Source organism: Primulina eburnea, chromosome 8, assembly GCF_022965805.1.
Source record: "Primulina eburnea isolate SZY01 chromosome 8, ASM2296580v1, whole genome shotgun sequence".
Lineage (NCBI taxonomy): Eukaryota > Viridiplantae > Streptophyta > Magnoliopsida > Lamiales > Gesneriaceae > Primulina > Primulina eburnea.
Window position 1 is genome coordinate 35,367,741 of NC_133108.1, and position 25,497 is coordinate 35,393,237.

The 25,497-nt window shown below is 39.5% G+C and overlaps 2 protein-coding genes and 1 non-coding gene across 3 annotated transcripts; all 3 read left to right on the forward strand.

Annotated features, from left to right (window-relative positions):
* Positions 1 to 4,551: 4,551 nt before the first annotated feature.
* LOC140839208 (uncharacterized) lies at positions 4,552 to 6,976 on the forward strand. The gene is made up of 2 exons (XM_073205841.1): positions 4,552 to 5,723; positions 5,860 to 6,976. Exons 1-2 carry the CDS (start codon positions 4,552 to 4,554, stop codon positions 6,974 to 6,976), a joined length of 2,289 nt encoding a protein of 762 aa, XP_073061942.1.
* Positions 6,977 to 21,925: 14,949 nt separating this feature from the next.
* LOC140840306 (small nucleolar RNA R71) lies at positions 21,926 to 22,031 on the forward strand. Its single transcript, XR_012119892.1, has one exon. It is a non-coding gene; the product is annotated as a small nucleolar RNA R71 (small nucleolar RNA).
* Positions 22,032 to 24,788: 2,757 nt separating this feature from the next.
* On the forward strand, positions 24,789 to 25,229 carry LOC140839210 (uncharacterized). The gene has a single exon (XM_073205842.1). It carries the CDS (start codon positions 24,789 to 24,791, stop codon positions 25,227 to 25,229), a length of 441 nt encoding a protein of 146 aa, XP_073061943.1.
* Positions 25,230 to 25,497: the final 268 nt, after the last annotated feature.

A 25,497-nucleotide genomic window follows, 5' to 3' on the forward strand; every position in this document is an offset into this window, starting at 1 on the left:
CTCGTCTTTACTCCGTCCTATTTTATTTGTAGTTACTCGTGATAATTTTTAAATGATGTGTTTAAGTAGGGTTGCATGCATGCGATTTATTTAAATGTTATTTTTAAATTGAGAGCTTTTAATATATATATATATATATATATATATATATATATATATATATATATATATTTCAGTTGGTATCAAAGCCGACCTCTCCGAGTACGGTGTGGTTCGGGGACGAACCAAGCGGAAGCTGGTGGGCATGAGAGCGGCTCTTGGCAGGCTTCTAGGCGGAGGGAACATGAATGAACCGATCTTACATCGGAAGGAGAGAGATTCCGAAACTGTTCAGGTATGAGACTGTGCAGTTGAGCTGAGTTTAAAATATTTGATATTTACTACTCATATCAAGAAGGTGCATCTTCTTTTTGGTAGCTCATCACATAAGAACTCCAAAGTTAAGCGTGCTTGAATTGGGACAATTCTGGGATGGGTGACACCCTGAGAAGTTTCCTAGGGTGTGTGTGAATGAGGACATAAGCACGCTGGAAAGACCCGTCTTATTACAGTGAGGTCAGTCGTCAAATTTGGTGCGGTACAGTTGGTATCAAAGCAGGGGTCCTGTATATGGTGGTGCCGTCGTCAGATTCTACAACTCAGTCTTCAAAGCCTCAAGTCTGTAAGCTTTTATGATTTAAATGTTTAAAAATGATTTGTTGTTATCACCTGCATACTTTCATGATTTACACATTATGATGATTTACTGTTTATGTTTAACTCTTTTTACGATTTAAAGTCCATTGGTGATTGCCCACCTCCGACCCTTACTGCCCAACCTGTAATTTCAAAACTAGATTAATTGCATGAAGGGTTACGTTTTAATTGGACTATATTCAGATGTGCCTCACAAATGCGAGCCCAGGATGGACAGAGTGGATGATATCCCTGAGGGTGGCAGGGGTCCTCCACCACCACTACCATCGAGAAACCCCGCTACCCGAGTACTTGAGGGGTTAACGAGACTCATGAAGCATGCCCAGCAGGTGCCTCGCCAACAGACAGACGTATTTGAGCAGTTTCGTATGCTCAACCCGAAGGAGTTCGGGGTACCACTGATCCATTCGTAGCTGAGGGGTGGATTAGATCATGGGAGCTTCACTTTGATTACCTTCAGGTGAGGGATGGCGACCGGGCCAGGTGCGCCATCTATATGCTGAGAGATTATGCATCCCTATGGTGGGAGGGAGCCGCCCATGCTGTGGACTTGGCCGCCCTTACCTGGACCAGGTTCAAGGAGTTATTCTACGGAAAGTATTTCCCAGCTGACGTCAGGGGCCGCCTGACGAGAGAGTTCATGGGCCTCCGACAAGGGGATTTATCTGTGGCGGAGTTCATCCGCAAGTTAGACATGTGCTGCCACTTTGTGCCCATGATAGCAGAATATTCCGCCCAGAAGCTGGGGCATTTTCTTGATGGACTGAGACCCACTCTTCACAGGGACGTCATGCTGATGAGGCCAGCGAGTTATGATGAGGCCACTGCCTACGCTTTTCAGAGAGAGCAGGCATTGCGAGACATTGACTATGAGATGCACAAGAAGAGACAGCAGACTCAGTCCAGTTCTCAGCCATAGAAGAAGCAGTTTGAGGGGCCATCGAGGCAGCAGAGGCCCCAGGGACACGGTAGGAAGCCGCAGCAGCAGCAGAGACCTCCTCAGGCGCCAGGGGCATCTAAGCCAGATGATAGGCAACCGTTACCTTGGTGCAGCAGGTTCCATTTCGGCGAGTGCAGGTGGGAACCTTCAAGTGCTTTGTATGCGGACAGGAGGGCCACAAAGCAGCGGACTGTCCTAAGAGCTAGTGCCCCACTACCGGCAGGGCATATGTGATGCATGTCGAGGAAGATGAGGTCCTAAGAGCCAGTGCCCCACTATCGGCAGGGCATATGTGATGCATGTCGAGGAAGATGAGGCAGCACCAGACTCGACATTGATTACTAGTTTTTGGTTTAAGATTTTAAATTACTGTACAATTGCATGGATTTTATGATTGTATGAGGACCGTGAGATTTATAACTTAGAAAGATTTAGGGTGCATGTTCTACTTGGTTGAGATTAAGAATTCTATCGTTTTATCCGAGGAATTTAAGGACCATATTACAATTTTCGAAACTTTAAGGGGCTAATTGGAAATTTGTGATTTTTTTCTGAGGTCGAATTTCGAGCTTTTGGGGATTGATATTTGGGTTATTCAATGATTTTTCAAGGATTTTGGGTTAAATGCCGATGATAGGTTTCTTAAGTTCAAATCTAGCAGATTTGATGGTATGTTTTGTCGCAAGGAGGATATATATTGCAGGATTAGCCACACATGCATTGCTAGATTCAGAGGCTATGCATTTGTTTATATCCGAATCTTTCGTGAAACGACTAGGAATCATACCAGTAGCGATGAATCAGGATTCGGATTATCGATTCCGTCCGAGGATCAGATGTTCACATCACGGACAGTGAGAGGATTGGAGCTCAGATTGCAGCAGAAGGCAGTAAAGGCAGACCTGACAGTACTACCGCTGCCAGAGTTTGATATCATACTGGGCATGGATTGGTTCTCTTCTCATGGAGAAGTCATAGATTTTCGCTAGTCTTCATTGAAGATATCCTGGTCTATTCCGAGAGCAACGAGAAGCACAGTCATCATCTGAGGACAGTGTTACAGACTCTACAGGATAGACGATTGTATGCCAAGTTCAGCAAGTGTGAGTTCTGGCTCGATAGAGTGGCATTCTTGGGCCACATCGTATCTCAGGATGGCATAGAGGTCGACCCTAACAAAGTAAAGGCTGTCAGAGACTGGCCAGTTTCGAAGAGCGTGACAGAGATCCGCAGTTTCTTGGGATTGGCAGGTTATTACAGGAAGTTTATCATGGGCTTCTCTTTTATTGCGGTACCTATGACCACCTTGACGAGGAAGAACGCCAAGTTTATCTAGGGATCTGAATGTCAGGAGAGCTTTGACAGACTGAAGCAGGTCTTGACCACAGCACCAGTGCTAGCTATGCCATCAGGGCTGTAACGTCCCGAAAAATCGAAAAGTCCACGTAAACCACATGCATGCAAATTATTAAATTCTTGGGTATTTTATTAAATTCTTTTAAAGCATAAAATGTATTTTTATTTTATTAAATTGTGTTTAATTATTTTTATGTATTTTATGGATTACTATTGCATGATAGAATTTATTTCACGAAATTTTAAAGTATATGCATTAAAGATTTTTAAGTTTCATTTCACGCTCGAACGAGGATCGGAGACCGGAGAATTTTCAGGAAAATTATTTTAATTACATGATTTGTTTTTAAATATTAATTTAAGATGTTTTAAAGGTATTTTTCAAGACTTGAAATTTATTGGGTATTTTTACCAGCATGATTTTTAATTTTTAATGGTACGCAGATTTTATCGAATCGTGGGACTTTTTGAGGGTTCGGCTAATATTTTCAAAAACTTTCAAACATGAAATATTTTTCAGGATTGTGTTTGGATTTAATGAGCCAATTTTTAAGCTCGTTGGACTTAAAACTCTTTTAATCTTTTAATTAAATCATTTAAGGACCATTATCTAGTTGATTAAAATTAATTAAGCTTACCCTACACCATTTACCTTCCCACCAACCGACACCCCTTTCATTACAGATTATCTCCAGCTGCATTTTTCTATCATTTTCATCATTCCCAGCTGAAGGCCACGGTTTTGCTTGTTCTTGCATCCAAACAGGGGCGTATGCATAGCATGGGCTGGGCTGGGCTTGAGCCATTTTCACTTTTTTTTATATAGTTATAGTTGAGCCCAGCCAAGATTTTCATTTTTTTATATAGTTATAGTGTAGGCCCATCTATTACAAATTTTTTTAAAAAAATTAATTATTTAATTAGGCTTTATTCCTGCGCCGCATCTCCTTTGCCCTATTCTCTTCTTTCCCAATTTTCTCATTCTCCAATCTCCACTTGTCAGGTATCTTTTTAACTCTTTAATTAGTCTTTTTCAAATATAATCTTTCTTGATTTACTGAAGCACCGAATTGCTCCAACTTTTTCTTTGACATATTGTAAACAATAGCAACAAACAGTGGAAAGGATCGGTAATAATCAATATTCATCTTTTTATTATTATTTATTTATTATTGGACTATTGGAGGAATTTATGCTAGACAGAATTTGTGTTCATGACAGTTGCTCACATTGTTTTGAGTTTATTGAATCTGGTTTTTTTTTAATTATTATTTTGGGTTAATTGGTTTGTGTTTTCCCCAAGATTATTGTAGTTTCTAGTGTTTTTTGAATATGAGTATGGTCTATTCTGAGTTCAAGATTAAAAACTTGCAATAAATTAATTGTATTCTTTTATGGAATCTTAGCACCATGAATTATCTGTTTAGTGTCTTTGATGTTTGGTTACTCAAAAGATAGATAAAATTGTTTTTTGAATCATATTTTAATTTAAATGAAGAGTATTCTTTCAGGTGAAATAAAATGATGTTTATAGGTTTTTTATTTATAGGTGAATCAAAATGTCAAAAAGAAGCATTATTGATTATTTCATCCAAAAGAACAATGAGCAGTTATCAAAAACTTCAAATGATCATCTTCCGTCAAGTTCAAGATCTACATTGAAAACCAAAAAACTCAAACCTGACAATGAAGTTGCTCTTGATCCATTAGAAGGAAATAATCCATATTATGAGCGTGATCCTGGGAAACGAATTAGAATATGGGAATATCCATGTGATAAACAAGATGATGTTCGAAGAGAATTTGTTGGTATGAGACCATATCAACCTATATATGAATATCCACTTGTTGATTTTAAGCATCAAAAACGTAGTTTTCAGTCTTCTTGGTTCGTAAAATTTCCATGGCTTGAGTTTTCTAAAATAAAAGAAAGTGCATTTTGTTTCCCGTGTTATCTTTTTGATGTTCCTTCATCATATCAGAAGAAATTTACGGTTGAAGGATTTAAGAATTGGAAAAGAGTGAATTGCAAAACATGTCCACTGAAAAGACATGAAGGAGATTGCAATTCATTACATAGTACTGCTATGCAAAAATGGGAGGGTTTGAAAAATGTATCTCAACATATCGATAGAAGGATGAATAAACAATCTGAGAATATTGTAAAGCAAAACAGATTGCTTATAAAGACATCGATTAGAGCTGTAAGATGGCTAGCATTACAAGGGTGTGCATTTAGAGGACATGATGAGTCTGTAGATTCTCATAATCGTGGAAATTTTCTCGAACTTGTCAAATTTCAAGGAGAATTGTCTAAAGAAATTGGTGATATTGTCTTAGATAAAGCATCTAAAAATGCCAAGTATACATCACCATCAATTCAACAGGAGATTCTAAAAATTATTGCCGATCTTGTGCGAAGTAAAATCCGTGATGAAGTAGGGGATGCTAAATTATGTATTCTTGTGGATGAAGCAGTTGATGAATCTCATCGATCACAAATGGCTATTGTTTTGCGATACGTAGATTGTGATGGGTTTGTCAGGGAGAGATTTTTTGAAGTTGTTGGTGTTGATGATACTAATTCTTTGACTTTGAAAACACATATATGTAGTATCTTGACACAACACAAGCTTTTGATTGAAAATATGCGAGGTCAAGGATACGATGGTGCTAGCAACATGCGGGGAGAATGGAATGGATTACAAGCATTATTTCTCAAAGATTGTCCGTTTGCATATTATATTCATTGTTTTACTCACCGGCTGCAACTTACATTAGTTGCAGCAGCTAAAGAGGTATCAGATGTATGGCTATTTTTTTCCAAATTGAGTTCAATTGTCAATTTTGTGGGTTCTTCTTCAAAGACACTCTCAATTGAAATCAATTCGAGAAAATGAAATCATTGATTTGATAGAATCTGGAGAACTTGGGACTGGTACTGGAGTTAATCAAGCTAGTACTTTGCAACGACCTGCATCTACTCGATGGAGTTCACATTACGCTTTTGTTTGTCGAGTAATTGAATTGTTTGGTTCAGTTTGTACACTTCTAAAAGATTTCATGGGGGGAAAGTCTGCCTTTAGTATACGTGCGGAGGCTAAAAGTTTGCTTAAAGAGATGATGACATTTGATTTTGTATTTATCTTGTTGTTGATGCATAGAGTTTTGGAAGCATTTGATATGTTATGTCAGGCTTTGCAAAGAAAAAATCAAGACATTCTGAATGCAATGAGTTTAGTCATGACTACAAAATTGCTTTTCCAGAAAATGCGAGATGATGAATGGGAAGATTTTCTATGGAGTGTGAATAATTTTTGTGATAATCATGACATTGTAGTGCCTGATTTGACAGCTCGTTATGTTGAAGGTACTAAACGTTCTTGTCAACAGAAAAATCATTTTACAGTGGAAGAATACTATCATTTTCATGTATTCAATGTTGTGATTGACAAACAGCTGATGGAGTTGAATACACGATTTACTGAGCAATCAATAGAGCTTCTCACTCTCTGTGAAGCCTTGAATCCCAGTGATGGCTTCAAATCATTTTCTGAAAGTGCTATTTATTCTTTAATTGATAAATTTTATCCCAATGATTTTTCCAAAGATGACATGAAACATTTGAAGACTCAATTGGATCATTACAAGCTTGATGTATTTGAGGATCCGAGGTTTAAAGATGTTGATTCTCTTCCTAAATTATGCCGACTACTAGTTGAAACAAAGAAGTCGAGGATTTATTTCATTATTGATAGATTGATTCGTTTGGTCTTGACTCTTCCAGTTTCCACTGCTACAACTGAACGAGCATTTTCAGGGATGAAACTTCTCAAGACACCACTTCGCAACAAAATGGAGCAGGAATATTTAAACAATGCAATGGTTTTGTATATTGAGAGAGAGATTGCTCATGACATTGATATAGATTACATAATTGATAGATTTGATCTTTTGAAAAATCGAAGGTTGCGACTAAAGTAGTGTTTATTTAAGTTACCCTCTTTTGGCGTGAGTTGTATTTTTTTTTTATGCGTACTCTATCATATGATTAATGTTTGAACTTTTGGAAAATATTTATCCAGATTTGATTATTATGTTGTGAAAATCGTGGTTGCACTTAATTTTTATGTCATACGGAAAATGTTGTATTGATTTCTAGAATTTTTTTTATTTTCTAGCCCATCATATTTTGAAATTCTGGCTACGCCCCTGCATCCAAAGCTCTCCGGCGCTCATCTCTTCTTCCTCCTCATGTTTTTACATCATCAAGGCACGCATTGTACTTTCGTTTCTGCATCACATACGTCATATACATGTTGTTTTGTGTGCTTCATGTGCTTAACATTCGGTCCATGCAATATTTTTCAGATCATGGTTGGGTTAATATGGTTTTTGAGTAAATCTTTGCATAATCTCACGTTTTGTTGATGGGTGCAAGGGGCTGCTGGCTTTTGGTCACTAGGGGGCTGTAAACGAAGGATTTCATGCTGGTATTAGGCTGGAATCGAGATATGGGGCGGTATGCTAGAGGCCGTGATTAGTAGGACAAGGTTTGGGGTGAATTTTGGGGAGATCGTGTGGAAAGGGTGGGGCTGGCGGTGCAAGGGTCGATTCAAGACTTAGACCAGCCCATGTGAGATCTGAGTCATGGCTGAGGAGGGCTCGCATGCTGCTGGTGCCGCCCTTGAAGTAGTTCGATCGGGGTCTAGGAGATTAGGCCGCGGGTGGAGTTCTTTTGGGAGTTATCGATCGGGGTCGAGCTGCGCCTTTCATGGGGGAGCAGCCGTGGGTTCAGTAGGTCCAGAGGGAGCCTAGGGTGGTCCAGGTGTGGTTGATTAGGGGCTGGTCTCGTTAGGTGAAGGCTAGGATCGAAACTAAAGGGGGTTCGATGCACTAGAGTGATGGTTTGTAACTTGCAGAATTTTTCCAGCAGCTGTTTAGGGATATGTTCGAAAGTTTTAAGGTATAATTTTGATGGTTTGAGAGCCCTTTAGATATTTAAAAGGTGTGGTAAAAAGTTGGGAAAGTTTTGGTTAAGTTTCGGGTTAAAAATCGGGACCCTGCTCCAAGTTTTAAAACAATTCGGTTAAGCTATGAATTGGGCTCGAGTTTACGTCTAGGAATGACTTTAAAAATGTTTTGGGACATTTTTAGGAGTTTGGTAAGCTTCAGATCAAAATAATGAGTTTTGGAATTATTCGGGATTTAATTGCCGCACGAAACGTTAATTAAGGGATTAATGGAAATGTCTAGATTTAAGCTTAATAAAATTATGGAAAATTATATTTAAGCTCAAATAATTATTTAAAGGTCATCGATTTAAGCCAAATAAAAATATGGCAAAATTATTGTAGGCTTAAATAATTCTTTGGGACATGTTAGAGTTAATGGAATTAAGAAAAGGTCACAAACGTGAAATTTTACGTCTAGTGGCAAAACGATCATTTTTGGGTTTACAGGGACAAAATGGTCATTTTGAACCTGGGTGAGATTTTGGTCTTGGCAGCGCCCTGAGCACATTTTATCATGTTTTAAAATGTTTATGCATCACGTTCATGAATTTTATGAAATTATGATAAATACGGTGCATGTTTGGTTTAAAGGAAAAAGTCACGTATATGCATATTTTTCTTAAGTGGTGAATATGATTATGCTTTTGAAGGATGTGAATTGGTTGTGACTGACGATGTATAAGTATACGATGATATGAGATATGATGAGCTGAGGCCAAGGCTCAGTGGACAGGTAATGCTGTCGCTGATGTCCCCGCCGGGTACCGCGGTTTTTATATGGATCCATCGATAGAGCTGATACGATAGAGCTGATACGAAAGTCACAACTAATGAACTGAATTCAATTAAAAAGAACACTTATACGTATATGATGACATGAGATGATATGTTTTGACACGATATGATTTTACACGACATATATACGTATATGATGACATGAGATGACATGTTTTGAGACGATATGATTTTACACGACACATATACGTATATGATGACATGAGATGACATGCTATGATTATTACCATGTTTTTTAAAGGACACGTTTACATATATGATTTTTACTGCAAACACGAATGCTTTTAAGTTCATGAAAGATATATTGAGTATGATATTTTTCACTGCTGTGTGCTATGTATATGTACTTGTTATCAACGGTGCAGGTGTGTTGAGTCTTTAGACTCACTAGGCGTGTGTGATGCAGGTGAGTTTAATGATGAGGAGACTGGAGGTGCCGAACTCTGAGTAGGCAGACCTGGTGCGGTGACATGGCCCGAGGACCACATGTTTTCCGCATTACGATTTATGAAATTGAGAGGAGATAATATTTTCATACGTCGATTATTTTAAGATTTATACTCGTTTATGTTTACGTATGATTTAAAAAAAAAGTATTCCGCATTTTTTAAAAACGAGTGAGACGTTGCAGTTGGTATCAGAGCAAAGGTCCTGTATAGGGTTGTGCCACCGCCAGCTTCTGTCGCTCAGTCTTCAAGCCTCAAGTCTGTAAGAGTTTATGATTTATATATTTTAAATGATTTACTATTATCACTTGCGTGTTAACATGATTTACGCTTTATGACGATCTACGGTATATGTTTAACTGCTTTTATGATTTAAGGATTTATTATTATTATTTTTAAAAAAAAAAACAGATTAAATTGCATGTTGGTTACGTTTGGAATTGGACGTGTCTAAGAATTCGAATATTGGGCTTTAGGAGAGGTTAATAATGATTTGACTATATTGATTTTTAGGTCAGCAGTATTGATGTCCTCCTTATGGGTCATAAGTTAAACTTGACAATTATGAATGCTTTTGGAACTTGTAGATTTTCTAATAAATTACTGATTGTTCGTGGTTGCTAGCCAAGTTAATTTTTGAGGATTCTTTGTAAGGATTGATGATTCGAAGACTATGATGATTCTTGGAAGTATAAAATTATAGAAATTATTTAGGGTGCATGCTCTACCTAGTGGGACCTAAGGATTGAATTGCGTGGGTTGAGAATTTTAAAGACCTAATTGTAATAACCAATAATTTGAGGACCTAAGTTTTAAAAAATAAAAATTCTAAGGGATTTTTTTTTTACCGAATTTTGAGATTAAATTCTACGTTTCGAGAACTTTAAAGGCCAAATTGCAAATTTGTAATTTTTGATGATTAAATTCGAACGGAGGAACACTTGGGTTAAATCAGTAATTATTTGAAGTTATGAGAATTGATTTTGAGTTTAATAATATTTAAATTTTTGAATTTCGTGTTATGAGGAACCTATAAAATGAAATTAGGGACGCCAAGAGTTTATGGGTAATTGTGGAATTTTAGAAATTAAGAAAAAATCGGATAATATTCGAGGAAAGTAAGAGTTAATTTTCAATTTTTAAGAAATTTGGAGACCATATTAGAACTAAGTGAAAATTGAATGGTTTAATGATATGAATTTTCGACGATTTAGATTTGAAGGGACACTTAGAACCTTGTAATATCTAGGTTATAATTTTATAAGAAATGTTAATCAAGGACATATTAGGACAAATCAATCTTGGGCATGAAAATTTAAGCATTAGTAAAATAATGTTGTGGCGAATTAAGAATTTACAGTGACGACAATTTAAGATAGAATGATCAGTTAGTTATGTTTTAAGAGTAGACATTGAGTTAACAAAATTTTGGGAAATTAAGTTTGATGTATGATAAGTTTTAATCGTGATCTTAAGAGTTAAAATTATATATTTGTTGGGGTTAAATTTTTCTAGAAATTTGGGTATGATTGATGGTTAGGTTACTTGATAGACATATGTAAGAATTGAGGTAGACACCTTGTCTTGAGGAAATTTTTTTAAGTTATTAAGAAACTTGAGAATAAGTTAATATGTGCGTTGGAATTATGTTATCTAATATTATTTGGGTTTCGTAAGCTTAAATTTTAAGTTTATAAATTAAGTGTTTGTACGGAAAAAAAAAATTTGGGATGAAATAAAAACTAAAAGGAATTAGTTGTGTTCAACATAGGTTGTCAATGAACAAATATTAAGATTTTTATCGAGTAAGAAACTTAAAATCTGGATGTGGGAATTCTAGAACTCTATGGGTTATAAGCAAAGTTGATTTATTAGGGATAGTCTAAGGCTACCATGGGATAATTTATTAAGTTTTATATGCTAGAATTAATTAAGTATTAAGGATACGTAAGAAAGCGATATTCGTTTAAATGAGGAAAATCCAAGGTTTTAGACCTCAAATTTATTGCAATTGGGAAGATAATAGTTTAAAAATGTAATTGGTGCTAGAATGATTTTATTATTTAGGTAGAAGATTGATATTGTATATTTTGGGTGTTATGGATTAACGTTACTCGAGAATTAATATTTGCAACAATTTTATATTGGGGATGTACTTGTAATTAGTTAAGTTACGAAAGTTTGGTGTCGTAAGATAAAAATTCGATTCAAGGATCTTAGGCTAATATTATTATGGGGTTGAGATAAGATTTAACTTTTAAATGTATTACCGAGAATAAAAGTCAATCATTAATTTTTGGTGCTTAAGTTTCTCAAGTTGAACTGCATAAATGCTAATATAATAGTTCAACGAACATCTTGGGTATAGTATAAGAAAGTAAGACGCCATAAAATTCGGACTGCCATTTCTAATATTGGGAAGTTTAAGAAAAGTTGAAATTTGAGGTTATAGAAAAAAATGAAACTAGGTTACCATGGGTCATTATAAGTTGAGTTTCGCAAACAATGATTTAGAAGGTAGAGTTTATCGGGACCAAGGAGACATAAGGACATCTTAAGACTTATTATTATATCAGAGTAGCGCCGCGGAAGCGTGGACCATTGAGATACTAGAACTAAGTCTAAACTTTTTTTTATCGAGGATAAACGAATTTCGGGGACGAAATTCAATTTAAGGGGGGGAGATTTTTTTTGTAATGCACATGGGCTGTTCCCGATTGGGCTTAAGTCCCCTCACGGTTATCCCATTACCCATTACTCATAGAACTTCTCCAGCCCAGGCACTGGAGTTTTTACCTCCCCAGGATTAGAACCCAAGACCTCCTGGACTTATATAGATCTTGGCAGCAATCCTGGTACCAGTTGAGCTAATGAGAGTTTGTGGTATATACATATGCGTCTAAGCTTGGTTTGGGCGCAGTTCTAATGCAGCAGGACAGAGTGATAGCCTATGCATCCAGACAGCTGAAGGTTCATGAGAAGAACTATCCGACTCATGACCTATAGTTAGCAGCAGTGGTATTTGCCCTGAAGATCTGGAGACACTATCTGTATGTGGAGAAGTGCAGGATTTTCACATATCATAAAAGCCTGAAGTACTTCTTCACATAGAAGGAACTGAACATGCATCAGAGGAGATGGCTTGAGCTGGTTAAGGATTATAATTGTGACATTGGCTACCATCCACGTAAGGCTAATGTAGTTGCAGATGCTCTGAGTAGGAAGCACGCAGTGATTTCCCATCTGTCAATGCAGAGGCCGATACAGGCTGAGATTTAGAGATTTGAGCTTGCAGTTTATGCCACAGGCGAGGCCCCTAATCTTACTACTCTGACAGTACAACCGACTCTAAGAGAGAGAATCCGAGCAGGGTATACTTCTGATGAGCAGTTACAGAAGTAGAGACAGAGCTACGAGGCTGAAGGCCAGAGATTGTATGAAATGTGGATGGCATAGTCAGATATAGGGACCGCCTATGGGTTCCTGGCAGTGATTTTCTCCGAGCCGATATCTTGAGTGAGGCTCATAGCACCCCGTACTCCATCCATCCAGGGAGTACGAAGATGTATAAGGATCTACAGACACTGTACTGGTGGCCGGGCATTGATCGAGCAAAACTTGCACAGTAAAATCCCCAATAAAATATGATTTTGTATGCTCAAAATTAATCGCAAGTGCACGATGTCAAGTAATAATATAGTGTACAAGAGTACGAGTATCGTTCCACTGAAGACTATGTTTAACAATTATTATTTTCAGTTATTTAACATTTAACAACGAAAATTTAGTTGTGTGATTATTCCTACTATACTCAAATAAATATGCAATTAAAATGATTCAACAAGTAATGAATGAGAATTTAATCTAAAATGTTGAGTTAAAATTAAATGAGAAATGGATTTGTTCGGAATCTCGGTTCACCTACCCCTCGTTTATTAATTAATTCGTTCGACCGTGATCTACGCTTCCGACAAGATTTCCTAATCTATTGAACATACTCTCTCGAGCTATGCTAAACTAATTCTACTCAATGAAGTAATTAGATGTCTTTAATTATTTATCAAGAGCAAATCGCATTTCGATCTATGAAATCCCCTAGTTTTCGACCCTAAGGACTATGACTATCGGCACGTATCCAATTTCATATATCTATGTAAATTGTAGATCCACGGATTATACTACTCGATCCTATCACTCGTTAATCTCTCGAACTCACTCGTGATATGAAAACGTCGTTAAAGTTAGCTACGCTTTAATGACACAGTAAAACAGTAGTAAAATCAAGAATAACGCACAATCAAATATAGATTAATTCAAATCAACGTTCGGGGTAGGATCCCCTTTTATCCCAACAAATAATGAAGTTTAGCTACTAAAATTCATAATTAAACTCAGCAAAACAATGTTTAAAAGATAAGAACAAAGTTAGAAATACTAGAATTGACGAAAAACGCAAGAAACGATGCCCGGAATCTTCAAATCTTCAATCCAAGCGCGAAAGTGCTCTCAAAAACTCTTGACGGCTCAAGCATAAAGTCTGAATCTCCCCCAAAACGTCCCCAAAAACCTTACCATATCATTTCCTTCAGAAATTAAGGAATGGAATCGAGCATGATATTTTCCAAAAATAGGTGGCGCTTGGGCGGTAGAAAAATACCGCTCGAGCGCCACACCTTGTGTAAAATCTCTTGGGATGTGCGGCATTCGCGCTCGGGCGATAAAGAATTACCGCTCGAGCGCCAACCTTTCTGTAGAATTTCTCGGCCTTTCACCTCTCGCGCTCGGGCGGTACAATTTCACCGCCCGAGCGCCAACTCTTCTGCCCTTATTGTCTTGACTTGGCACTTGGCTCCGATTTTAGTTCTTCCGGCCGTTTTTCCTACAAATTAATCACCCAATAGTGAGATATGATAATATGCAATTGATTACTCTAAAATGAACAACATGTAAATGAAATACATGCATGCACAATACAAACACAACTAAAACTAATGCAATAAAACGCGTAAAAACCACTCCTATCAACCCCCTCATACTAACCTTTTGCTTGCCCTCAAGCAAAATAGGTTACAAACCACAACCAAAATACGAAACAAACACCAAATGAAAAAATTAGAATAACGAAACTGATGGTGAAGTAGCAAACTGACATCTCAGCCACAGCGGGTTTGTGAACCACATCCAATTAGCCAAATCACAATATTCATTAATACCCTTTTTCAAGCACCTTATATCATTTTGATTTGACTAGAAAGTGTGGTCGTTTGTGTGCTGTGGGTCTCACTAGACCGTGTTTCAGACAGTTTTGTTTGCAAATCATGTGAGTCACCAAATCGACAATTCAATGCAAGTCTTCCTATCCTGAGTTCTGTTTCTAGTTGCGACCAACAAGTGAACACAAAGCGGCAAAATTTCGAGGTTGTACCACAGTAAGTAGGGAGTTAATATCATGAGGTTTCAAGCGGCTCAAACAGATGGGACGTACACTGATCATTTTCATTATGCACTTGTCAGAATTTTCAACTGACATTCCTCAACGCCTTACATCTCCATCTATTTAGCCTTGGGATAGGATTTCATCCTTTTTTGGCTCCCCCACACCTTACATCCCTTTTTTTTCATTCACAACACTATTATTTTTTTTAATGCATAATTTTCTCAAGTGCACTCCCTAAGTTTTGAGTATATGGAACGTTTGTTTATTTGGCTTAGGAATAACTCTTGAGGTATTGTGCACAATTGAGACGAAAATTATTTCGGTGGACTCAAATGATCTAGTCTACTTCATGTCACTGGTCGGTCACGACTGTCAACAAAAATTCACTCAAGTTCGACTTGCATCTCATGTTTTTTTCCAGTTTCTCCCACAGATTCTTAAACTCGACTGTCGTTTACACTACTAATAACACCAACTATGTATGCATATGGAAATGTTTCAATTCACTGGGGTATTCATAACGAGTGATAAGATTAAGTAATATGCAGTTCGTTTAACCCAAAATCATCACAGGCTACCAATTGACTAATGTCACCATCACTGACACTCATGAAAGACAAATACGAATGCAAACAAATAAGAAGACGTACGACGACCCCCTCATACTAGACGTGTGCAATGTCCCCATTGCACAAAAGACTCAAAACACAGAAATGCAAACACAAATGCAGACTAATAAACATGAAAGCTAATAAACATGCTAGACTGAAACAACGATAAGAAAGAAAACAGAAAGCGGTAAAGAAATAAAAGTGCGAAGAAGGGGAAACAGTAAACTCCCCTGGTCAAGACTCGTCGTCGTCGTGCTCAGGTGGGGGCACTCCGGAAGCATCCCCCCGCTGAGAATAATCATACTGGAACTGGAATGGGGGAGGAGGTAGCGGAGTCGGTGGAATGGTCGACGGGTCAACGCCCCCGTGCACAAGCAAAGTGCGCATCATAGAGTCAAGGTGAGACAAATGGTCTGTGACGTAAGAGTTGAACTGACTCTGATGCGCTTGGAAGGCGAGATTTTCATCCATCTTATCATTCTGAGTTCGCCTGCGGGGTTGTGGTGGAAGGCGGCGTGGGACGGCAGTGCTAGATCCACCGGCTTCCTCCTCCTGAGTGGGGAAGTCCGCCCGTCGTTTCGCTCTTTTTCTTTGTTCATCCTCCTGAAAAATTGGCTTCATCGGTTGAAGCCACTCCTCGTCGTCCCTGAAGTGCACCCCGGCCCGTGCACACAATTCGGAAATGATGGTCGGGAAGAAAAGACCGATGTGGCTGTTGTGGGCACTCAGCATGATCTGAGAGGTTATAAGTCGGCCCACATTGATGCTGTATCCTTGGGTCAACGCAAACAGTAGAACCGTTCTTTCCTTTTGAACCTCACTCTTATGCAAGACTGGCATCATCCGCCGGGCCACAAATAAATACCACATGGCAGCAGTTGTGCGCAAATACTTCTCGTCGAAACAACTCGGGGGTCCCCCTAGTTGTTTCCATGTAGCCCCCGGAAGACACAAAGTCTCGATAATCTCAGTGTAATTGGGCTCAACAATCAATGCCTAGTTGTTGGAGTCGTCCACCTCCGCTATTTCTAAAATGGCGTTAATCGTGGCCGAATCAAACGGTACAAGCTTGCCTCTCACAAAAGCTCTCCCATCAATTCGCTCACAAGCATTTGCATAAAACTCCCTAACTACCGACACCACTGCAGCTTGAGGGTGCTCACTAAATTTTTCCCATCCCCTTCGATCCAAGTCCACAAGGGGCTCTAAATATCTATCCTCAAATTGGCGACGAAATCCCCTTTCGGGAATGGGGTTTCGGTGCATTTTAGCATGGTCGTATCTAGAACGAGCTTCCGCACTCACGAAACGTGTTCTATCAAATGAGGATGAAGAGGAGGAACTGGGATTACCTCTTTGATTCTTGGGAGCCATTGTGTGTGAAGATGGAGATGATGACCGGAGAAGAAGACCGATTGATGGAATGCGCGTGCGTCCCTACGAAGAATATTCGCCTTGCCGAGGATTGGGAGGGGAATCGACCACCTGCACACGAAAATTGAAGAGGAGAGTGAGGGAGAGTTAGGGATTTGGGGGGTAGGGTGCGCGCAGAATGAAAGGGGAAAGGGGAAATCGCGACTTAAAAGAAGTCGCGCTCGAGCGGTATAAAATTACCGCTCGAGCGCGAACCTCTCTGGTATTTTTGTCCAGAAGTAAGCGCTCGCGCTCAGGCAGTATAAAGTTACCGCTCGAGCGCCAACCTCTCGGGAATCATTATCCGGAGGTAAGCGTTCGCGCTCGGGCGGTATAAAATTACCGCTCGAGCGCGAGCCCTTCTGCCCAAAATCGTTTAAAATCTATTTTAATTAATTTTTTTTTTAAAATTAAACAAAAGCAAGATAAAATAACTAAATTAACACGAAAGAAAATCTAAATAAAATGCGAGAGAAGGGGAAGAAAATAGTTCTCAATTTATAGTCGAGAGCTTGACTGTCGGTCTGTCTCAGTTCGACATGTCTTGGAACCGGGTGATTCCAAGTTATGGCTCAATTGTGCCACCCATGTAGTGCTTCAGGCGCTGGGCATTGACCGTAAATGTCCCATCCTTCCCATCTTTCAATTCTACAGCTCCCGATGGATAAACTTTCGAGATCACGAATGGACCGGACCATCGCGACTTCAATTTTCCGGGAAAAAGTCGCACCGGGAGTTGCAGAGTAGGACACTTTCACCCTCTTTAAATTCTCTTTCGATGATCCGCCTATCATGAGCCTTCTTTGTCTTTTCTTTGTATGATAGTGCTAGATCATAGGCCAGATTCCGGAATTCCTCCAACTGATCTAGTTGAAGCAAACGTCGTTCACCTGCATCAGTAAAGTTAAAGTTAAGTGCTTTTGTTGCCCAATATGCCCGATGCTCTAACTCTACAGGTAGATGACATGCTTTACCAAACAAAAGCCTATACGGTGTAGTGCCTATAGGTGTTTTAAAAGCAGTCCTATATGCCCAAAGAGCATCGTCTAACCTCACCGACCAATCTTTCCTATTGACACCTACCACTTTCTCCAAAATTCGCTTTATCTCTCGGTTCAACACTTCCACTTGACCACTCGTCTGGGGGTGATAGGGGGTAGATATCTTATGTGTGACACCATATTTGCTCAAAAAATTTTCAAATAGTTTGTTACAAAAATGTGTGCCACCATCACTAATGATTGCTCGTGGTGTTCCAAATCGGTTAAAAATGTTTGTCTTAAAAATTTTAGGACCACTTGAGCATCATTAGTGGCATACGCTTCCGCCTCTATCCACTTAGACACATAATCCACCGCAACCAAGATGTATTTTTTCGTGAAAGAACTGGGGAACGGTCCCATGAAGTCTGTTCCCCACATATCAAAAACCTCACATTCAATGATATTATTTAAAGGCATTTCATGACGGTTAGAGATGTTACCTGACCGCTGGCATTTATCACAATGTAGCACATAAGAACGAGCATCTTTAAAGAGAGTTGGCCAATAAAAGCCACATTCAAGTACCTTGGATGCCGTCTTTGTTGGTCCGAAATGACCACCTACCTCACGGTCATGGCAGTGGTTGAGAATTTGATCGAACTCTTCCTCCGCAACACACCTTCTTATCATGGCATCTGGACAAATTTTGAACAAAAACGGTTCCTCCCAAAAATAGTATTTCACGTCAGAAAAAAATTTCTTTCGTTGGTGAAACGATAGGTTTGGTGGAGGTGTGCCTATGACAAGAAAGTTAGCGAAATTTGCATACCATGGACAATGTTTCATCTCAAACAGTTGCTCGTCAGGAAACCAATCATTTATAGCTTGATCTACACAGTCATTACTAACAAGCTCTAGTGTAGATAAATGATCCGCCATCACATTCTCAACACCTTTCTTATCTTTTATTTCCAAATCAAACTCTTGTAACAGTAAGATCCACCGAAGTAAGCGTGGCTTTGCATCTTTTTTAGCAAGCAAATATTTCAGTGCAGAGTGGTATGTGTAGATAATGACTTTTGACAAAACAAGATATGCATGAAATTTATCAAGTGCAAACACTACTGCAAGTAACTCTTTTTCAGTGGTGGCATAATTTAATTGTGCTTCATCTAGAGTCTTACTTGCATAGTATATAGTGTGGAATACCTTGTTCCGTCTTTGGCCGAGGACAACACCAACCGCAGCATCACTGGCATCGCACGTGATCTCGAAGGACAGATCCCAATCCGGTGCCACCAAGACAGGAGCCGTCACCAAGCGCTCCTTTAAATCCTCATATGCCTGCAAACAGTTAGAATTAAAATCAAATGTCATATCTTTCATAAGTAGAGAAGATAGAGGCTTGGTAACTTTAGAAAAATCTTTGATGAACCGCCGATAGAAACCGGCGTGGCCTAAAAAACTTCTAACTCCCTTTACTGAGGCTGGTGGTGGTAGGTTCTTTATGACTTCAATTTTTGCCTTGTCCACCTCAATTCCTTGCTCCGAAACCTTGTGCCCTAAAACAATTCCCTCTTGTATCCATGAAATGGCACTTTTCCCAATTGAGCACCAAGTTCGTCTCCTCGCATCTTCTCAACACGGATCTCAAATTCTGCAAGCACTCATCAAACGTTGCACCAAAGATAGAAAAATCATCCATAAATATTTCAAGAAAGGTTTCAATCATATCATAGAATATAGCAGTCATACAGCGCTGAAATGTAGCAGGTGCATTACAAAGACTAAAAGGCATTCGACGAAAAGCAAATGTGCCATAAGGACAAGTGAAAGTGGTTTTCTCTTGGTCCTCAGGTGCAATTGTGATTTGATTATACCCCGAATACCCATCAGAAAACAATAAAATTCATGCCCCGCTAATCTCTCCAGCATTTGATCAATAAAGGGAAGGGGAAAATGGTCCTTACGGGTGGCCTCATTCAACTTCCTATAGTCAATACACACTCTCCACCTCGTAACAGTTCTCGTGGGAATAAGTTCATTCTTTTCATTGGTGATCAACGTAATCCCACCTTTCTTAGGCACACATTGAACCGGACTCACCCAAGCACTATCGGAAATAGGGTAGATAATACCTGAATCGAGAAGCTTAATAGTTTCAGCTTTCACTACCTCTTGCATCATTGGATTTAGTCGTCTTTGAGGTTGCACGAGAGGTGAGTACTTTTCTTCCATCAAGATTTTATGCATGCATATCGATGGACTGATTCCCTTGATGTCTGCCACCTTCCAAGCGAATGCCCTTTTGTGCTCTTTGAGAACTTGCAACAATTTGTCCTCCATAGCATCTGTCAAAGCAGCAGAAATAATGACAGGCAACATGTTATTCTTACCTAGGAATACGTACTTTAAGTGCGGAGGTAAGGGTTTGAGTTCAGCGTCGGTGGCTCCTCGATGCTCGACTTTGGAGGGATCAAATCTCTGCGCTCTCCTAGATCTTCCAGTTTCATCCTCATCGGCCTTCTCCATGGATGGTTGTCATTGAAGTATGCTACTATTTCAGCTTTTTCTTCATCCAATTCTTCTTCTCCCAATTCAGTAGTGATAGTGGCCTCCAAAGGGTCCCTAAAAACATCCTGCACATAGTGAGACACAAGAGAGTCAAAAGCATCAATTCTAAAACAACTATCAGAATGCAGTGTGTGCTTAAGTGCATTAAAAACATCAAAAGTAATCTCTTCCTCGCCCACTCTCAATATCAACTTCCCTTCTTGTACATCAATTAGTTCCTTGCCAGTTGCAAGGAACGGTCTCCCCAAGATTAGAGGCATCTTTGTATCCTCCTCCATGTCGAGAACCACGAAATCCGCAGGGAAAATGAATTTGTCCACTTTCACTAGCACATCCTCAATCACTCCGCGGGGGTACTTGACAGATCTGTTAGCCAGTTGCAAGGACATCCTCTTCGGCTTAGGCTCTCCCAACCCGAGTTTCCTAAACACAGACAATGGCATAAGATTAATACTTGCACCAAGATCACATAACGCTTTATGAAAAACAACATCACCAATCATGCAAGGAATAGAAAAACTCCCTGGGTCTTTGAGTTTCGGTGGGATTTTGTTTTGCACCAAAGCGGAGCAATTTTCAGTTAAGTTCATTGTCATGTGATCCTCCAACTTCCTTTTATTAGCCAATATGTCCTTCAAGAATTTAGCATAACTAGGCATTTGCATTAAAGCATCGGCAAAGGGAATATTGATATGCAATTTTTTAAATACCTCAAGAAACTTACCGAATTGTGCATCTAGTTTTTCTTTTTTCAATGTTGCAGGAAAAGGAGGAGGTATAACAATTTTAGGTTGTGCAGTGGGTGCTGGTGTGGAGTTAGAAGACTTACCTTTGGATGTCTCAATCGGTTCATCCGGTATTTGAATTTTTTCCTTTCCCTTCGACTCCAAGATTTTCCCACTCTTCAACTCAATGGCCTTCACTTGCTCTTTTGGATTAGTCTCGGTATTACTTGGCAAGGTTCCCGGCTCTCTACTTGCTATCATCTTGGCCAACTGTCCAATTTGATTCTCGAGCCCTTTTATCGATGCATCTTGGTTTTGAAGTCTAGTTTCAGTGGATGAAATAAACTTAGACATCATTTGCTCCAAGTTGGACTTTTCTTCTCTAGGAGGATCGGATATGTACATCGGTTGTTTCCCATATTGTTGTCCTCCTTGCGGTCTATTCTGACTGTTTTGACCGCCTGATGAGAATTTGGGATGTTGCCTCCACCCAGGATTGTATGTGTTCGAATAAGGGTCATTCCTTGGGCGGTTTTGGACTCCCACTTGATTCACTGGCGCCTCATTTTGCACATAGAAGGGATTTCCATCTTGACAGTCTTTCACATAGTGTTCTCCTCCACACTTTTCACAGAATATCTCTTGAAGACGCATCGCCATGCCACTCACATTCAAGCCGTCTATTTTCCTGTTTAAAGCATCAAGTTGTGCAGTAATAGCAGAAAAATCAGTTACCTGGTGAACTCCTGCACTTCTCCGCTGGTTGTTCCTTTCAGATTGGGGATGATAGCTGCTAGCAGCCATCTCCTCTAACAATTCATATCCTTCCTCCGTGGTCTTTCTCAACAGGTTTCCACATGCAGCCGCATCTATCATAGTACGGTTAGGAGTAAGCAAACCATAATAAAATGTTTGAACGACTAACCCAAGTGGTAACTCGTGATGTGGGCATCTTCGTAGTAGATCCTTGAAGCGTTCCCATGCCTCATATAGAGATTCCTGATCGAATTGAGCGAATGTTGTAATGTCTGCCCGCAGCTTCATGGTCTTAGAGGGAGGGAAGTATTTGATGAGAAATGCTTTCGCCATGTCGTCCCATGTAGCGATCGAACCTACAGGCAAACAATTTAACCACGCTTTAGCTTTATCACGTAAGGAGAAAGGAAATAAACACAACCTAACAGCATCATCAGAAACTCCATTGAATTTAAAAGTATCGTAAATTTCAAGAAAATCCGTGATGTGCGTGTTTGGGTCATCCATTGCAGTTCCTCCAAATTGGACCGTGTTCTGAATAATCTGGATTATGGCTGGCTTGATTTCGAAGTGATTTGCCCGCACGATAGGCCTCATAATGCTAGGGCGTGCACCCTCCAAAGAAGGCTGGGCATACTCCAGCATTGGTATGCGACGCGGTATCTCAACTTGTCTATTGTCACGTTGTTCCTCTCCACGTTCTTGCTCGTGTCTTTCCATCAGTTCTTTAGTATTTGTTGTTGTCTTCTCCTTCGGAAAGTTCTTTCAATTTTAGGATCAAATTCAAGCTCCACGTCAAGTGACTTTGGCATGCACTGGAAGGGATATCTGTAAGAAAATATGGAGTGTTAGCTCAAGACAAATAAAATAATGCTAAAGAAAATAACCAAAAAATAAAATTGCAGATTAACAGTCCCCGGCAACGGCGCCAAAAACTTGATCGAGCAAAACTTGCACAGTAAAATCCCCAATAAAATATGATTTTGTATGCTCAAAATTAATCGCAAGTGCACGATGTCAAGTAATAATATAGTGTACAAAAGTACGAGTATCGTTCTACTGAAGACTATGTTTAACAATTATTATTTTCAGTTATTTAACATTTAGCAACGAAAATTGATTTTGTGTGCTTATTCCTACTATACTCAAATAAATATGCAATTAAAATGATTCAACAAGTAATGAATGAGAATTTAATCTAAAATGTTGAGTTAAAATTCAATGAGAAATGGATTTGTTGGGAATCTCGGTTCACCTACCCTTCGTTTATTAATTAATTCGTTCGATCGTGATCTACGCTTCCGACAAGATTTCCTAATCTATTGAACATACTCTCTCGAGCTATGCTAAACTAATTCTACTCAATGAAGTAATTAGATGTCTTTAATTATTTATCAAGAGCAAATCGCATTTCGATCTATGAAATCCCCTAGTTTTCGACCCTAAGGACTATGACTATCGGCACGTATCCAATTTCATATATCTATGTAAATAGATCCGCGGATTATACTACTCGATCCTATCACTCGTTATTCTCTCGAACTCACTCGTAATATGAAAACGTCGTTAAAGTTAGCTACGCTTTAATGACACAGTAAAACAGTAGTAAAATAAAGAATAACGCACAATCGAAATATAAATTAATTCAAATCAACGTTCGGGGTAGGATCCCCTTTTATCCCAACAAATAATGAAGTTTAGCTACTTAAATTCATAATTAAACTCAGCAAAACAATGTTTAAAAGATAAGAACAAAGTTAGAAATACTAGAATTGACGAAAAACGCAAGAAACGATGCCCGGAATCTTCAAATCTTCAATCCAAGCGCGAAAGTGCTCTCAAAAACTCTTGACGGCTCAAGCATAAAGTCTGAATCTCCCCCAAAACGTCCCCAAAAACCTTACCATATCATTTCCTTCAGAAATTAAGGAATGGAATCGAGCATGATATTTTCCAAAAATAGGTGGCGCTCGGGCGGTAGAAAAGTTCCGCTCGAGCGCCACACCTTCTGTAAAATCTCTTGGGATGTGCGGCATTCGCGCTCGGGCGGTAAAGAATTACCGCTCGAGCGCCAACCTTTCTGTAGAATTTCTCGGCCTTTCACCTCTCGCGCTCGGGCGGTACAATTTCACCGCCCGAGCGCCAACTCTTCTGCACTTATTGTCTTGACTTGGCACTTGGCTCCGATTTTACTTCTTCCGGACGTTTTTCCTGCAAATTAATCACCCAATAGTGAGATATGATACTATACAATTGATTACTCTAAAATGAACAACATGTAAATGAAATACATGCATGCACAATGCAAACACAACTAAAACTAATGCAATAAAAACGCGTAAAAACCACTCCTATCAGGCATCAAGAGGGATATTCTGCGGTTTGTCTCCAAGTGTTTGACATGTCAGAAGGTCAAGGCAGAGCATCAGAGACCTGCAGGGAAGCTGAGACCTTTCCCTATTCTCGAGTGGAAATGAGAGAATATTACTATGGATTTCGTGACAGGTCTTCCGAGGACTACTGGGGGATACAATGCCATTTGGGTGATTGTTTATCGGCTTATTAGGTCAACTCATTTCTTACCGATCAAGAAGACATTCACCATGACTCAGTACACAGAGCTATAAATCAGAGAGATAATCAGACTGCAATGGATTCCAATGTCTATAGTGTCAGACAGGGATCCGTGGTTCACGTCTGCGTTCTAGAAGAGTCTTCACCAGGCTTCGGGTACAAAGCTACTGCTCAGTACCACTTTACATCCTCAGACAAACGGTTAGTCAGAGAGGGTGATTCAAATTCTGGAAGGCCTACTCCGAGCTTGCATGATTGACTTCCAGGGCAGCTGGGAGATGACGTTAATTCTTGTGGAGTTCACTTACAACAACAGTTATGAGGCATCGATAGGTATGGCTCCATACGAGGCACTCTACGGGAGGAAGTGAAGGTCGTCATTTTATTGGGATGAGGTAGGCGAGCGAGCAGAGTTGGGTCCGGATATTGTCAGACAGACAGCAGAGTTAGTTACAAGAATTAGAGACATGATGAGGACTGCACAGAGCTGTCAGGAGAGTTATGCTGATCAGAGACAGCAAGATCTTGAATTCGCAGTAGGGGATCATGTTTTTGTGAAGGTCCCACCTATGAAAGGTGTGATGAGGTTCGGGAAGAAGGGCAAGCTCAGCCCTAGATTCATCGAGCCATTTGAGATCCTAGAGAGAGTTGGAACACTCGCATATAGAGTTGCGTTACCGCCAAATCTGACGGGAGTTCATAACGTGTTCAACGTCTCCATGCTGCAAAAGTACATGCCGAATCCTTCACATGTGCTTAACTATGAGCCACTTCAGCTGACACCGCACCTATATTTTGAGGAGAGACCTACGCAGATTATGGACAGATGGGAAAAGAGACTCCGGAACAAGGTAATTCAAATTATCAAGGTCAAGTGGCTGAATCATTTTAAGGAAGAGGCTACTTGAGAGACCGAGACCGAAATGAGGAGCCGCTACCCGGAGCTATTCGGTGTGTTCTAAATTTCGAGGACGAAATTTTGTTTAGGGGGGGGGGGGGGGGGGGGAGTTGTAATGTTCCAGGAATTTAATTCTCGTAACCTGAATGCATGCCATATAGGATTTTATTTTAATTATGTGTTTAATTATTTTTATGCATTTTATGCATAATTTCGTGTATGATAGAATTTAATTCATGAAATTTTAAAAGTTCATGCATTAGGGTTTCTAGATGCAT